Source organism: Mytilus galloprovincialis, chromosome 5 (genome assembly GCF_965363235.1).
Source record: "Mytilus galloprovincialis chromosome 5, xbMytGall1.hap1.1, whole genome shotgun sequence".
Classification (NCBI taxonomy): domain Eukaryota; kingdom Metazoa; phylum Mollusca; class Bivalvia; order Mytilida; family Mytilidae; genus Mytilus; species Mytilus galloprovincialis.
The window spans coordinates 5,133,610-5,151,988 of NC_134842.1; the positions used below are offsets into that span (position 1 = coordinate 5,133,610).

The 18,379-nt window shown below is 31.0% G+C and overlaps 1 protein-coding gene across 1 annotated transcript; it reads right to left on the reverse strand.

The window, feature by feature from the left end:
• Positions 1 to 6,149: 6,149 nt before the first annotated feature.
• On the reverse strand, positions 6,150 to 18,379 carry LOC143075004 (epidermal differentiation-specific protein-like). Its single transcript, XM_076250230.1, has 14 exons — positions 18,342 to 18,379; positions 18,211 to 18,250; positions 16,225 to 16,346; positions 15,565 to 15,715; positions 14,551 to 14,690; positions 13,923 to 14,046; positions 13,531 to 13,560; positions 12,078 to 12,199; positions 10,623 to 10,773; positions 9,886 to 10,025; positions 8,913 to 9,042; positions 8,153 to 8,354; positions 7,659 to 7,821; positions 6,150 to 6,757 (listed from the first exon to the last, which is right to left on the reverse strand). Exons 2-14 carry the CDS (start codon positions 18,226 to 18,228, stop codon positions 6,610 to 6,612), a joined length of 1,641 nt encoding a protein of 546 aa, XP_076106345.1. The 5' UTR covers positions 18,229 to 18,250; positions 18,342 to 18,379; the 3' UTR covers positions 6,150 to 6,609.

The following is an 18,379-nucleotide window of genomic DNA, read 5'->3' on the forward strand; positions in this document are numbered from 1 at the left end:
GGTGGCACGGTAGTATTTGCATTCCAGAATTTAGGTTGCTCTTTTGTGTACCCTACTTAGGTAAATGTATCTAAACAGTGTGATTGGACAAAAAATACAGTATCAACTGAACATACTTTCCCAAACTGAGGGATGAATCAGGTGTAGAAAAATATGAAATAATTTTACATACAGATGAAAATGAATTTTTGAGAATTTTTTTTAATTTTGTATTCACTGCACCATAAAATACCTAAAAGTACTAGTGGCCTTAGGTTTTTAAAAATAGCAAAAAAAGTAAACGGTCATGATACATATTCAAATTCATTTCTGAATAGTAATTGAAAGTACTTCAGTTAACTGTGAATGTAGAATTTTTTGCAGTGTTAGAAAGTGGTGAAAATTCTAAAAAGGCTATCATTATCCCTTATGGGCCAGGAAATACTACCGTGCCACCTATAAATGTATTGAATTTGTCAGTTTCTATTCTTTTTTATGTTGTACTCGTGTTTTTATAAATCTTCTAAAAAATAAACATCTTACTATCAACAGACGTGTTTGTTTACTTTTTGTATATTTAAGAAAAATATATGTTTTCATATATGAGTTTAAAGCATTTGAAAAAAATAGATAATGATCTTGACATAACTGTAACTATTGTAAAGAATAATTGACAATGAAGCAGTTAAATATATGCAGCTGCCACTTTTAAACGTTGTAATTGAGTACAAATATTTCTTAACTAGATACATATATGATATAATCAAATAATAATCTAACGACGTGTTCACATCAAACAATGAGTACTGTAAGACCTTTTACAACTAATTTAATTCAATGAACACAATGGTTGCAAATAAAAGTTAGTTTCATCTTTAATAAATGAAGGGATAGTTTCAACATGGAGTTCAAAATGTTATCGAAAAAAACATTTTGCCTTGTCAAACGGAGATGAATAGTCGGTACCGTAAAAAACACATTCTATTGATTCGGAAACTGTGAGAAATAAGTGAATATTGGATAAGGACAGACCAGATACGGACCCCTGATAGAGTTTTTGCAAAGTTACTTTATGTGCAGAGAATTTGACACACTCTCTACATATGGCGTCATATTTAATGTTGCCATTCTGATCGTTACTTTGCTTGTACATCTCACACAGTCAAAAAGACATCCAATGTTGGCAAAGGTTTTACGGCTGCTTGAAATAGAATCCAAGTCACCATATTTGTATTCACCAGTCACACATGGAAATCAAAATCAAAAAGATGTGGTATGATTGCCAATGAGACAACTCTCCACAAGATACAAAAGGACATGATATTTTATGGTATTCAGTAAAATCTGTTGCTAGGCAACAAACTGTTCTTGTGAGAAAAGATCTTCTAATGAACTTCTACGCAGTTATATGTAAAGAGAGTACCTTTTTGATTATAGCTCTTCATCTTTTATTTAAGCTTTGGATTTCAAATATTTTGGCCACGAGCATCACTGAAGAGACATGTATTGTCGAAATGCGCATCTGGTGCAAGAAAATTGGTACCGTTAATTTTATTACTACCACTGGGTCGATGCCTCTGCTGGTGGACTATTAGTCCCCGAGGGTATCACCACCCCAGTAGTCAGTACTTCGGTACTGGCATGAAAATACGGATTTTTTGTGTTATTAAAATTTACTGTTACAAAATAATAGAAATTATTATAAATTAAGGAATGTATCTCCCTCATGCGAAGCTCTGATTCCTTTCACGGATTTGGCTATACTTTTTGGACCTTTTGGATTATAGCTCTTCATCTTTTATTTAAGCTTTGGATTTCAAATATTTTGGCCACGAGCATCACTGAAGAGACATGTATTGTCGAAATGCGCATCTGGTGCAAGAAAATTGGTACCGTTAATTTTATTACTAAAAAGACCTGTAGCATACTAGTATCTTATAAATTGTAAACCGTTGCTATGCGCCATTTCTGTTGCTACGTTGTTGTCAAGCATTTATATAATAGAGCTACAATTAAACTATAATTTTCATTTCTTACCAATTGTTATTCTTGAACATGCATTCTGTTTTCGCATTTATTAGTACAATAAAATGACTACTTCATTTGCAGTAAGCTTTATTTTAATATTTTATGCTGTTGCTAAGCAACATTTGTGTTGCTAGGCTCAATATGAACCTAGTAAAAAAAATACAAATATTGCTTACCCATAGTATTATAATGTAACACCATTATATGAACACAAACAATGCTGGATTCATACTTAAAAGGACAAAAATAACCTTTAATTAACCGTTGCTAGGGAATATTTCTGTTGTAAGGTTGTTGCTAAGCATCTTGTAAACTCAAATTGAAGTGACTATTCATTTGTAACTTCAAGTTATACTCAAACCAACCATCTTATCTGGAAATATGGTTTTTTGTACAGATACAGCAATTCATATCTGCTTATTCTATTATCTAATGAAAACGGTTGCTAGGCAACCTTCTTTTTACCGGAACATAAAAAAATGATTTTTTTTCTAAGTTTCTATACTTAGGCTAACAATGGTATGAATTAAGGCTTCTTTGGAGAGGGGGCCAAACACGCCCCTTAACATACCTTCTCCTTTACAACTATAGGTCACCGTACGGTCTTCAACCATGAGTAAAGTCTATACCACACAGTCAGCTATTAAAAACCCTGATAACACAAATGTAAAACAATTCAAAGGAGAAAACTAACGGCCTAATTGTTGTACAAACAAATGAACGAAAAATAAAAATTTAACACAATGTAACAACAAACGACAACCACACAATTACAGGTTCCTGACTTGAGACAGGAACACACAGACGAATGTTGCGGGATTAACCATGTTAACGGGATCCCAACCCTCCCCTAGCCTTGAACAGTGGTGTAACAGTACAACATAAGACCGCACTATAAAAATCAGTTGAAAAAAGCTGAACTCGTTAGACAGAGTGTAAAAACATTCTTTCAGCAAAAAGTCAAAACCTCACTGAAAATCATCTGATTGAAATTAATGGACGCCGAACATCTGAATGGGTAAAAAGCATCTTTAATTTTCTACGACAATAAACATTTCGGACTATCATGATCAGATTAGATTAGTTTTCTTTTGTTAAGAGAATAAATTATTGGGAAGTATGTGTCACCTTTCAAGATGATAGCATACAATCGTGTTCATTTCGGAGGCACACGACTACATTAATACAAATAACTACTCTAGTTGGGAAATATCAGAAGTAGACACGAAAATCACTTCATTTCACTATTCTTGACATATCATCATAAGGAATGTTAAAAACCAAATCTTCCTAGTATTTTGTGCATGAAAAATTATATCTGTTTAAAATAATGAAACCTAATGAATCTCCTTACGGAAAAGTGACTGAAGTTAGGAGACCTTGTACATTTATTGCAGTATCAAATATTTCACGAATTTTGCGTTAGGTTTATTTTCGCGAACATGAATACACGCATATATAACTTCAGTAGTTTTCTCTTTGCCTTTTATCATGTCTTTAACATTTGTATAAGTTTTGGGTTTTCAAATAGTTTGAAATCGAGCTTTACTATAAAGAGACTTTAATCGTTCCAATGTGCATTTGATATTATGAAGTTTGTAAGAACTATAACTTGCTCAAAATTTGCTCACTCATAAAAAAAAAATCATAGAAGCATAAAAAATATTACGACATCGTTTTGAAATCTAAAATTGAATATCAAAATTAGTTCATACAACAGAAGGATCTGCCCCTAGCTATAAAACCAGGGTTAATTAATTCTTATTAGCATGAGAAAATGCTTTTTATACCAAGTTAGGAATAGGACATTTTTCGTTTTGAATTTTGCTTGGACTTATTTTTGCTCTTTTTACTTTTTAATAAAACCGTAGCTTTGTATATCCCTTCTCTCAAACAAAATTATAAAGGAGTCATATTTTTTTTAATCAGTATGACGATTGGACACAAATAGTAATTTTGAAGAAACTGGATTAATTTCTTATCTATTAAGAAGCTAAATAAGGAAAGACCTTGAACTGTTCTCTGAAATTATTTTTTTTTTTAATGTATGTGAACTTTTGCTTTTGATAAACAAAGTCATATGTAGTCATCTTTACAATCAACACTGATGACTAGTTTAAGGGGGTTTGACATTTGGTGTCACAGGTTTAAGAGAACACACTCCATCATCATTATACCAAATAGTTTGCCGCTTTTACAAGTCAAAAATCAATTAAGAAAAAACAAATCCTTGAAACAAATTAAGTATAAGGGAAACAACAGAAACACTGAACTGCAATAAAAGCAATGTACAAAGACATGGACTAGTTGATAACAACTGCCATATGCATGTCTTGGTATAGGATATTTAAAGCAAAAATGAAGTTTGAACCTAGTTTAATGGCAAGACGAACCTCTCGCTTAAATTTACGGAGTGTACGAGCATATTGTGTCAATTGAGAAATCATACGATTGAGCAGATGGTATGTCACTGCTGAGAAATGGAAAATTGATAATTGGAAATTTGAAATCATCCCGTTTTGCAAAGATGTGTGTATGACAAGATCAAGGTGAGAAGCAGTAATTCTTTCAGTGAGCGTCACTGGTTAGTTTTGTGTGGACAAAACGAACGTCTTGCGTATTAGATTTTAAACCTAGTACCTTTTTTTAGATTTTATTCGTGTGTTTCTCTGTCCTATATGTTCTCCCACTTATTTGTAATGTAGTCCTGTCATGTAATGTTGTCATTTTAATGTTATATTTAACATTGCCATAAAAGTGAGAGTTTTGGCATGCCATTAAACCAGGTTCAATCCACCATTTTTTTCTTAAAATGTCCTGTACCAAGTCAGGAAATGGACATTGTTATATTATAGTTCGTTTCTGTGTGTGTTACATTTTTATGTTATGTTTCTGTTGTGTCGTTGTTCTCCTCTTATAGGTTGCATTTCTGTAAATATTGACAATGCAATTTCCCAGCGAAACTCCCTTTACAGCTAAAACTGTAATACTTTTACTATGAAGTTTTGAAAAAAATCTTATCATAGAATTGAAAATTCATATGCACTAAAAAAAAATTCAAAGATCGAAATATAGGGTTGTGCGGCATATTTTCCACGTTAATATGCCCTGAACTTCTCAGAGTTTAAACTAACACTAATTTTCTTAACTACCCCTACCTCGAATGAAAGGTTACAACAGATTTCAATGTAAACAATATGCACATGTATATTTACTGGTGACATTCCAATGTTATGTCTCTGTAGGATGGAACACAGAGAGCATAACTGAGAACCAGTAATTAAACAAAATTTCTTTTCTATGAATATTCAAGATCTCCACAAAAGAGGCGTGGTTTGAGAAACAGCTGTATTTACAAAGTGCAACCTATATTTGATGCGTTTCCCTCAGTTTTAGTTTTCAACCCTGATTTGTTGTTTTTTCAATTTATTAATGAGTTTCGATCAGCGGTATACTACTGTTGCCTCTATTTATCAGTAGTATCATGAAGTACTGACTGAAGTATACAACATTGCAGATTCCTAGAGTCTGTTTGGAACCTAACATCAGTTTGAACCAAACATAATAAAATAATTCAAATGATTGTTAACAATTTTATTTGGAAAAAGCAATATATAGAAACACCATCAAAAAAATAAAAGGACATGTATGTGTATATGTTATATGAAACAAAATTTCTTAGTAAATGTTTCAGAAGTTTTTTTTATCACATTATGTCCAATAAGCAGTTTTCTATAGATAATCCTTATTATTTATGTTTTTGCTATCAACCCTTTTGGTTCCTGAAGATAAGATGTTGGTGTGTTACATAGTCGCATAATAAACTGTATGTATTTGAACATACCGTTTATTGATTTTAACAACAACACGTAAAAACTGCTAAAACTGCAAACAAATGATCCCAAACTTACATTTAAGGGTAACAAGTGTGAATCAATGAATGCAAATCATATTTGGAATATCACTGCTGAATATGCTTCAAAATGATAAGACTAATTTCTAATTATCTAATATGAATTGAGCTGTAAAATTTAAAAACAAAGTTAAGCTTCTTATATTTTTATTTAAAGTCGTAAAGGAACTTCGCTCTGCAGGTGTTGACGTTTTATAATAAAAACTCATTGTTCCACTTGTGATAAAAAAAAATAAACATATTTATTTTTTTACACCAAATAAGTATTTCATTCATTTACAGACAAGTTAACCATTAATTTTATTATGTGTTCAGAGAATAATGGGTTATAAGTTTTAAAATATAATATTGTAACAATAAGTGCTGTCTACATGTTGCTTATCACAGTTTTACATATAAAAGTTAACAGACAACCGAAGACGAATTTAAAGATATGATCGTCACTTTCGGTAGCCGTTCAGGTCGAATGCAGCTAATTGTTTAAAACTATAACAAGCAATTATTACAAAATATGCGTGATTAGTTTGATTTGATACATTATGTGCTAAATAAAGCAATTAAATAAAAAATAAAGATACTACTTGTAAGACAAAATCAATAATTATTGACGAGTTAAGCGTCCAATTTACTTGCCCATTATAGGCTGATTACAATTTGTTATAAGCTAATTCTTTAAAAGATTCTCATATTCATGTCTGCTTAAATTCTGTCTGAAAGCCAAAGTAGTTAATCCCATGGAAGGTGCCTTTTTCTGTCCATTTTTTGTCTCCTTGGTGAAAACTTGCAGTGTATGGTACATCCATCTTGCCTTTTCTAAGGGAGGATGTCAAAGTTATCCTGTTATAAACAAATTAAATGTTCATTCATGCAGTATAACTTATGTTTATATTTTTTGAACAAATATAATACTTGATAGTTTCGCATTACTTCTATATATATATTTCAATAATATTAGAATTGTTTGTAAAATGAGAATACTACATAGTAGCACCAACATCAGTTTGTTTCCTTGTGATTACCAATTAGTCATTTCCTCTGCTTATAAACAGTTTTGATTGTAGGATTTGAGAACAGTTTGTGTTATTTGTGGTGTTTATTTTGGATATTCATTTTTTGTGTAGATGTAATTTTTAATCATTGCCATTATTGCTGCTTACTTGTATTTTGCTTTTGTTTAACCACCATGTTAGATTTAAATGTTATACTATTTAGGATTTAAATGGTTGTTTAAACTAGTTATAGATATACTCAGGAAAAAATCATACTATTTTAATCAATAACCGTAATGAGATCTACTGGAAGATCAGTCAACCTAAGGATGATAGTCCAAGACTGGTGGTAATAACGCAATGGTAATAAAATTCATTAATTGATGTTAAACGTCACTTTTTGTCTGAGGAAGAAGTAGCACTTGGAGAGGAATAACAATCCTTGACAGGAAAACTTAAATCCTAGTCAATTAAGATGAGAGTCGAGTGCACCTCACACGTGCTGTATTTGAACACACAACATCAGTGTGACAGGTTAGTAATATAGTATTTGGACTTCTTAGAACACTGGACCACCAAGGACCCTTTATTACGTTAAGAAATAAATTAAACATACAATGACATAGATAACACTTACAAAATAGATTGAGAAATAAAAATAGTCACTTTAATGTTAAAAATATTGTTTAGTTCATTTTTGTCGTTTGAGTAGTGTTCCTTCCTTTGATTTTTTTTTGAATAATACTAACGTAGATTTCGAAGGTATTTCTGATGGGTAATGAACAGTCCAGGTTTCTGTTTTTCCTGTTTTCTTTCTTTCGTTTGATCCAATGTTGTAGAATGATTCAGCACCCAATTTCATAGATGTGTTCATGGAGGTGAAAGGAATGGAAGTTTCAAATGAAACTTCAGCTGTATGAAAAAGATAGTTGTATAAAGGTAAGACAAAAATGAAATCCCTGTTAGATGTCACATAAATCAGACTGTTCAAATCATTTGTTAAATTTATAGCAATATAGGATATGTTTGTTTTCTTTATTTCTGTTATATTACCTTTATGAAATAATTCAATAGTTGTGTTTTCTTATATTTCGTGCAACTGTTGTGACACAAATTGACGATTTTAATCAAGAGTTTGTAATAACAAATGATACATTTGTTATACAAATTTAACATGTGTGTTTTTTTGTTTGTTTTTTTCATTTCGGGAGACATTCTTTAATTATAATAACGCAGTTCTCACCTGATACCTTAGTTCCTTTTTCCCAGCGAAATTCGTATGAATCTTCAGTTTTGACAGTTTTTTCCTTTGAAACAGACAGTTTCTGTTTGACATCGGTGTTGTTTTTCTGCGTCCAGGAAAATATATCTACCATTTCTTCTTCACATGATCCTCTATCCATATGGTAATCAATGCCATCAACAATAATTGGAAAGCATGGTTTCTACCATAATACACAAATTCAATGAACAATCCGTAAACAAAATTGTTAAATCGAATATTAAATTTGAACTTTGCTTCTTTGAGTTAATTAACTAATTTTAGTATAAACTCCGTCAACTTATGTTTCCTTAACACAACAACTGGTGTATTCCGTAATTGTTTGAGATCGAGAAGTTTCCACTATAATCAATCTAATCCAGGTACAATGTTTGCTGGTTTTTTTTCGATGATTTGACTTGTGTTTAAAATATTGAACGACAAAAGACTAGCAATTGATTATATAAAACAATTTGTACGACAGACGGGAGGTTCGTCTACAGAAGGCACGAAGTAACACTTAATGTAAACAGCCAATTAAAGAGCGCAGTTGAACAGCTTTGAGGTCCCAAAATGCTTAAAATTATTCCAAAATTATGCTAAATGCTTTCGAAAATTTCAAAGTTTTTTAATCATTTAAACTTCCTTTGAAATCAACTTTTAACATAAAATAATCATATTTGATATTTTATAGGCATATACGGCATTATTATTTTATCAGTAACATAAAAAAAATACATACTATTTGGAGTGCTCTAAGTGACGAAAGTGTGTCATTCCTGTAGATTCCATCTGTAGCTCTGGAGTTGTGGTCACCTGGTAGATACAGTGTCATTTTCCCATCAAAATTGACACCTTCAAATCCGACCCATCTGTTGATTAAAATGATTTTAATGAATCAACGAAAGAAAGGTGTTTAATTATTATATCTAGTACACAAATTAGGCAATGATATTGATTTAAACACAAGCCAAGTGCGATATGTGATTAAGTGTTATAAATTTATTACAATACGTCCTAGTTTAGTAGTTGTTACATTGAAAGAGTTTGTTTTACATGAACTGATATATTTCTCAAATATTTTCACAATCACGGTATACATATCAATGCGTGGACATCTTTTGAATATCCATAATTCTGTTAATCAGTTATAATATGCATGACATTTCGATAATTGTCAAATACGTATATCATCTTATCATAAATAATCTTACAAACATTTTGATGTCTCGCATATCTAAATTAAGGTTTTTATTCTATATGTAATTCAAAATGAGAGGTTTAAGGCTTAAATAAACAGCAGATAGATCTCACCAATCGGAAAACTTCTGTCCTTTTTATGTAATCTCTTTTCAATGAGATTTCACGATAATCGACAAAACTTTTTTTTTTACATTTATGTTCTATTCAAAACCCTGTTTGCCATCATTGTTGGCAAGTGGGATCTTTTGATTTATTTTTACAAACTGAATATCAGAATGATGATTGTGAATTTAATCCAGTATTTTAGAAGGATATATTTTTGTAATATTTAACAATGGACGAAGACGACGACGGACGATGACACAGACGACGGACGATGAAACAGACAACGGACCCGAAGTGGTGAGAAAATATCACTTGCCTTAAGGCAGAATGATGAGAAAACAATAAATGTTTGCTTAATATGATAGAAAATAACAAACTATTTATAATAAACTATAAATCCAACTTACGCTCCACTATGCACTCTGATAGATGATGCTTTGTCGTTCATTTTATACCATCTTAAGTCCAGAATGTCTTCTGTGAACTGTAAAGCACGGCCTGAAAAATCGTGTTCATATACGGTACACTTTGGTTCCTCAGTGCAATCCTGCAAAAAAAATTGTGTTTGAAGATACTGTGAAATGTTTTGCTTGAACCGCAATAAACTATTATGCACAGCTTGTATTTTGGCCTTTTAATAAGTTTTTTTTTTAAATCTGCAACTTAAAAGATACAGAGTTAAAATAATCAAACTATTCCTGAGTTTTAAATGTGCTAAAATAAAAAAAAAATGAATGGGGTAAACGAGACAACTATCCTTCTGGTCACCATACAGTTTCAATTTAAAATGAAAACAAAAACAACAGTCCGAATTATATTACACATCAGAAAGCAAATATTGCATCTAGCAACTAAGTACAGCCACTGTATTAGCTAGATACTAGTATATAACACGGGTTGAATTTGTTTGTGAGATTATGTAGCCGTTCCCTAAACCAGTGAAAGTGATTTAACATCAAAACTTTTCAAAGATCAACAGAAAACTTTAACATAATGCAAGTTTAATCATTAGACAACTAAATAAATCAATTCTTCAGATACATGTCTACACGATAAACAGTTTGTTTTTCGGAATTATATTCAACAAAAAGATATATTTTTGTATATTATAACTTGTAACATTACAAAAGTGAAATAGACGTACGAAATCTAATGGCTTTAATGAGGATACAGTATCGTTGAAACATTGAAACCTTGTGTCTTTATCTCTTTTACCAGCAACGAGGTTTGTCCTGTCTCCTTCAATTACTACACAAATATGTCCTCTATATCTACGGTATTGGTACAAAACCCATCTGAAGTTAATACAAAAAAGGTGAGCCGTTTTGATATGATCTGAATATAGAAAATCTTAAAGTCATATGAACATTCTTCCATACAGATACATGAACTAGGACTTGTAAAATACGTTTCATTTAAAATGTAAACATTACTAAAAGTATAAACAAACAACAATAATAAACACACACATACACACACAAGTATATATAAATATGAGAATACAGATTATCTGTATGTGTGTGCATAATCCTATATACGTACACAACAATACTATTGATAAAGAGTCAACAATACTTTAGACCTCGTATTTCGTTGAATTTGGAGGTTTGGTCTTCCAATAGACTATTGGAATCCCAATTGGTACCAATTGCGCTCCTCTTCTTGCAGATTTGTTTTTATATTCCTATGAAGCAGAATTTATCCAAGGGCTTGTACAGAAAGGAAAAAAGAAATTAGCCCAGTCCTTTAATTTCACCTTTCGGTATATTGATGATGTTCTGTCTTTTAATAATAATAGATTCCGTGATCACTTACACATGTTACATTTAATATATTCATGTGAACTTGAAATTAAAGATACTACCGACACAGATAAATCTGCTTCATATTTAGACCTTTTTCCCGAAATGACTACTGATTGTAGGTTGAATACCAAAATTTATGACAAACGCGATGGTTTTAATTTTCCTATTGTCGAATTTCCATTTCTGTGTAGCAACATCAAAGCGGCACCGGCATATGGAGTATATGTGTCATAATTGATACGTTACTCTAGAACTAGCTCAAAGTACGTTGATTTTGTGGAACGAAAAATACTGCTTTCTCAAAAGTTGCTAAACAGGGCTATGAATCAATCAAATTAAGGTCATCGCTCAAGAAATTTTACGGTCGCCATCATGAACTGATTGGTCATTATGACAAAAGTGTGTCAGAAATCATATCTGGTATTCTTCCTCAGTCATAATAATTTTCCATCATTACTGAATTGAACAAAGAAATAACACGACGGGTGCCGTATACGGTGCAAGAAATGCTTACCCTTCCTGGGCACCTGATTTCACTCCCGGTTTTTAGTGGAATTCGTGTTGTTTCTTATTTCTTATTTATTACTGTTGATGTAAATTTCCTTTGGTTTTATGAGTCTTTGTTTACTCCTTAGTTTTGATTGTTATTGTCTTCGTCATTAAAGGGGAGGTCACATTTCTAAGTTGATCGAACCCGTGTTTAAGCGTTTTTACCCACAGAATCAAGTGTTATTTCAGTATGTCTGTGTCGTATGTTCAATTACAAGGATATGTTAGATATAAAACAAACTTACACGCCACCTTCTACAATGACACTTGATGCGCAATCAAAGAATCCTGCATCTTCCATATCAGGATGAGCCGCCGTGAATGTTTTAGATCTCCCCTTAAAATTTGCATGTTCATACAAGGTGATCTGCAAAGAACAAATAATAAAAAATAAAAGTTTTTTTTTTAATTAATTAATTGTGAAAATTTTAGAATAAATTATACCATACAGAAATGTAGTCTTCATTAAAAAAAAATATTTGATAGTAAACATATACTGTTTGTTGTTATATATAGAAATTTAAGAGTTAGAAATAACAATTAGTTCATTTTTTCATAGTAAAAACTTCAAACATAGCTTTTTATCTTAATTGGTTTATATGTCTTCATCCTTTTGACAATGTTTTGATTTTCAAATGCTTTGCCTCGAGCATCACGGAGGAGTTCTTTCTGGGCGACAGGTACATCTGACGAAGAAACACGGTACCGTTATTGTTTTTGGATAAACATTCAAAGTAAGCCAGAGTGGTGATGCAAATACTTAAGTCTTGTGTTTGAGAAACTATTAAACAGAGAACTCAATTGCACGTGATATATATATTGTACGCAAATCACACAAATCAATGAAATCAAGATAAATAGTTCGGGTTTACATTTGCAATAGCTACGATTAATTACCACTCACAAAATAAAGATTTCAATAAAGGCATGATTAAATTGAACTGTAGTAGATTAACACTGAAACAAGGACTTTAACTAGAAGGCGTTGTCGTTAAAAAGAGAAGATCCGAGCTAAGATATTTAACATTTAAACATAACGAAATCTATATTTTTACTTTTAATATAATAATTACTATTATTAAGTTATGGATTCAGTGACAGTGGTTAGTGTGCATCATATAGATATTATATATATGTATGTATGGAAGAATTAAATATGTGTTACTATGTTATGATAATAGGAGTTGAAATACTGGTTGGTTTTTGTTTTTTGTTATGTGATTTCCAGATATTGTTAGAGTATGCCACTATATATATTACGATATGAGTACATGTATGAATAGAATAATTAGATTGCATAAATAATAATTATAATCGTTTAATACCAATTTAATCATTTATGAATATAAGTCAATGATTTTTTATATTTATTTTATTTTATTTATTTTTTGTTTGTTTGTTTTTTGTACCTTTTGTTTTTGCATTGTTCTTTTTTTTTTTTTTTTTTAGTTTAGTTTTTTGTTTTTTGTTTTTTTGTTGTTTTTTTTTTTGGGGGGGGGGGTTATTTGGTATAGGGAGGGAGATGTTTATAAGCACTGACACTGACAGGTCAAAATGAATAAACTTGTATTGTATTCTTCTTTATAAAAAAAAATGCATATAGATATTGTATGAGATGAAGAAATACCAAATAAAGAATTATAAAAAAATAAAAAAAAAAAAAAAAAAAAAAAAAAAGTTATGGATTCAACTACTTACCTTTGGTTCCTTTTTCTTTTTCTTTGATTTCTGAAAGAATATTTACAAACTAAATCAACAATTTGTTTGATTTGTACAATTCATATTTTACAATCAAGACATTAAACAATAAAAATTTTGAAGGTTCTTGACTAATTCTTTTGACTCTTGATTATAAATACTTCAATTTAGAAAATATCCAAGTTGTCCTACATCTGACTTGCATTATGTCTACTGATATTTAAGTATGCTGATTGATGTGACAGGCTTTTTTGCATGTATGAGTTGCTTGATAAAAAAAAAATATTTAAAAAAATTAAAATGTCAATACATGAAATAAATATAAATGACATAATATTCAATATAGGATATAAAAAAACAGAGAAAATAAAAGATCCAAAATTGAAAATTACAAGTGCTCTAATGGACGATAGTGTATCATTGTTGTATTCTCCATCTGTGGCCTTCATCATATGGTCTCCTGGTAGGTATAGTGTCTGTTTACCACCGAAATTTACATCTTCATATCCAACCCATCTATTTGAATAAGAAAAAATCACTACATAAAATCTTCGATTAATCTCAAATTGAGCATTGGTGTATTGATTGTGTTTTTTTACGAGTCAGGTTTGAGCATATATGTTTAATGTGTTGTCATATACAGCAGTACTAGAATTATTTTGTTCAAATCTCGTACATATTTTCGGAACACATCTTACGTACAAGAGTATTTGAATGTATAGTTTTAGTATTAATAAATGATGCCAATCAAATAAAGATAGAATTATAATAATTACTATAAGCTGAAAATTAAAAAAGGTTAGTGTGAGAGATACTAAAAATGTAAGTCAAGGGAAAACAAAATCTTACTGAATAGGGGTATAAATGTTTCTAAGAAAGCTTAATTTCACTATCGATTTAATGTACAATGTGTTATACTGTAAACCCTCTATAATAACTGAGTAGCAAAATACAAGGATTTATAGGTAAGTATATCTGAAAAAAACTGTATTCTAGAAACAAACTTTAAATCAAACTTACATTCCATTGTGTACCCTGATAGAAGAAACTGTATCGTTCATATTTTTGGTTCGTAGGTCTAGAAGATCATCTGTCAACATTAATGAATTTCCTTTAAAATCATGAACGTAAAGAGTACACTTTGGATCCTCAGTTATATCCTAAAAGTAAAAAAATAAACACTTTCTAAAATTTGAGATGTAGGGGTATACCAGTACGTCAAGTTTTCGAAACTAATACAATGTAAAAAGAATCAAACATTTTTTTACAAAGCAAGCATTATTTTTAATGAGTTTCTCATACTTTTTAACAAATATGTTTTGCTGACGTTTTAAAACATATAAAATTCAAACGTTTCATGCATCTTATTTATGAATGACTAAATAAACTGTACAGTATGAATATGACCTACCGAATTAGAATATTTACCGGATTTGTAATCACATAAGCAACACGACGGGTGCCACATGTGGAGCAGGATCTGCTTACCCTTCCGGAGCAGTGACACTCAGCACCTGAGATTACCCCTTGTTTTTGGTGGGGTTCGTGTTGTTTATTCTTTAGTTTTCTATGTTGTGTCGTGTGTACTATTGTTTTTCTGTTTGTCTTTTTCATTTTTAGCCATGACGTTGTCAGTTTATTTTAGATTTATGAGTTTGACTGTCCCTTTGGTATCTTTCGTCCCTCTTTTATGTAATCAATAAATTTCATAAATAAGTTTAATAAAATCAGAAATATATCAATAGTCGTCAACAAACAGTTTCATAATTGCAGACAAATTGGCTTCTCATAAAGAACATTATATATATTCAATAAAAGATAGATAAAAGATACCAGAGGGAGAGTCAAACTAAATGAACTGACAATAATATGCATACACGTACGGCAGAATCACACTATCATAATTTTTTTACATGCCAAATTTAAACATTTGTTGATCAAAGAATGACCCGTACACCAAAAAAGCAGCAAAATAAAACATTTGAAACAAATGTTATTTTAAGTTATAGTCTTCAAAAAGAACGATATACGTACGATATCTAGTGGCTTTAATGATGATACTGTGTCATTAAAGTTATAAAAAAGGGTGTCTTCATCTTTATTACAGCCCACAAGGTTCATTCTGTCTCCTTCCATCACTACACAAATACTTCCTTTATAGTTGCAGTGTTGATACAATATCCATCTAAAAGAAAATGAACTTTTAAAAGACATTTTCTTGACTTCAAGCTATGTTATAATGGTAAATATATAACAATAAAGCTCAATCTTCGAATCAAAATGAGATAATGTTTGAATTTGGTAAATGGTTTCAAAAAATGACATTGATCAAACTTCGAAGAAACACAGACACACTTATCATTTTATATATATTGGTTTTTTTATTACATGAATTAATCATGTAGTATATTATTGTACAACAGTTCAAATTTGAGTATATTATAAGAAAATGTAGGTACAAAGTCATATTTTATGTATTATAATTTGTATATTCAAGTAATCTGTAAACATCACTTTCAGTATTCGCTGTGAGTTGTCTTCAATCTTCAATCTATCATATTTTGATTGTGTTATATTGTAAACCTGATGTGTATTGGTATTGCAATTACTATAGAACTTTAGATCATGTTTACTTCTCAATGTGTAGTTGTCGTATTCTTAGAAGCATTTAACCTTGTGTTAAAAGATACTTACACTCCACTATCTACAATGACACTTGATATACAGTCGTTCAATCCTTCATCCGTCAAGTTGACATGACCCTCCGTAAGTGTTTTAGACTTTCCCTTAAAATTTGCATGTTCATATATGGTGATCTAAAAATAAGAAATGCAGTCGTTATTTTAAATATATGTCTTTCTTTTGAGGCTAATTTATGGATCTCCATGTCAAAATAAAGGTCTTGAAATTAAATCCAGTCATTAATAACATGTAGTTACGTGTTGTCTCAATTAAGTTAACTTTGAGAAAAAGTAGATTAAAAAAGAATCTATTTATATAGATTAGACCATTGTTTTCTCATTTGAATGGTTTTACATTACTAATTTTTGGGGCCCTTATAGGTTGCTGTTCGGTGTGAGCCAAGACTCCGTGTTGACGGCCGTACCTTGACCTATAATTGTTTAATTTTATAAATTGTTATTTGGATTGAGAGTTGTCTCATTGGCACTCATACCACATCTTTATATATCTATTGTATTCTATCATATAATCAGCCTGAAAAATACTTATGACGCTGCGTTTTTGGTAACTATATAGTTTTTCGGCCTGGCCCAAATCGATCTACCGTTTTCCAATACCGTTCTTATACTTTCGGTTACAATGATATTTATTGCATTTAAACCATTTGATCTATTTCAATGCATACAATGTAATTTTAATCATGCTTTGTATTTTAAAAGTGAAATTATATTCCATGCTTTGCCACATTTGAATATACATTTAATATCACACAGCCTACCCGATTTCACTGTTTCATTTTAGCCGATCAATCACGAGAACACAGGAATCTGTGGATGCGTAGAAAAGTCGTTAGGAGATCTTTATTTAAAACAAAAAATCATAGATACAAGTTTGAAATTTTTGAACGCAAGACACGCAATTTCGTCTACAAAAGAGAAATCAGTGACGATCAAATAAAAAGGAAAATAGTAAGGGACAAATAAAGTACGAAGTTATGACAATGGGTGACCCACAATTCCTAAAGGTGTTGCCTTGTACAGCTAAGTCAATCAATTAATGAGCGATAATGCCTCTTTTTTTTTAAATTCAAAACTTTGTATCAGTAAAATTTATAATTATGACCATATCAATGATAAGTCATGTCAACACAGAAGTGTTGACTACTGGGCAGGTGATACTCTTCGTGGGACTTCACCAGCAGTGGCATCGACCGAGTGGTTGTAAATGAATTCACCATAGATAAGAGGGGACCAATAAAGAATTGCCAAATAAGTGCAACATTTGTTGGAGTTGGTTGACCGTTATGGAATAACCGTTTCACAAATGATATCGGATATGTTCCTTACGTCGTAACTACAATCCCCTTCCCTTTCATGAATGTGACCTACCGAATTAGACTATTTACCGGATTTGTAATCACATAAGCAACACGGGTACCACATGTGGAGCAGGATCTGCTTACCCTTCCGGTGCACCTGAGATCACCCCTAGTTTTTGGTGTGGTTCGTGTTGTTTATTCTTTAGTTTTCTATGTTGTGTCATGTGTACTATTGTTTATCTGTTTTTCTTTTTCATTTTTAGCCATGGCGTAGTCAGTTTGTTTTAGATTTATGAGTTTGACTGTCCCTTTGGTAACTTTCGTCCCTCTTTTGATAATGATTAAGATATAATCATAATAAAAAAAAAATGTTATCCTTAGTACTAGTATTCGTTTTATACCAATTTGTGTCGATTGCAATGGTGAAGATGAATCAGGAATTCAAATATTCAAGAAGGTATAATACAAATTTAGGCTTGTATGCAGTGCATGGCTAAACCACGAAATATTAGATCAATATCAGCAAAATACTATCTTCCCTTGAAAATTTGGATCCCACAAAAATAAATTAATCACCAGTTTAAGCTGTTGAGTATTGTCATCTTCGTTATTTTCACTAGTATTATCAATAATCTTATTGTTATCATTAGTTAAAGAAGAAATAAAAGAAAACTGCTCACCTTTGGTAGCGTCTTCATTTTATCTGACTGCTTTAGATTTCTGGAAGAAGAAAAAAAATATATGACTATATTGAAAAATAGTGGATACACATGTTACTTCGACTATCAATGTGTATACTAGACGAAACTACCTTGAATTCTTTTTAACAAACTGAATTTCAATGATGAT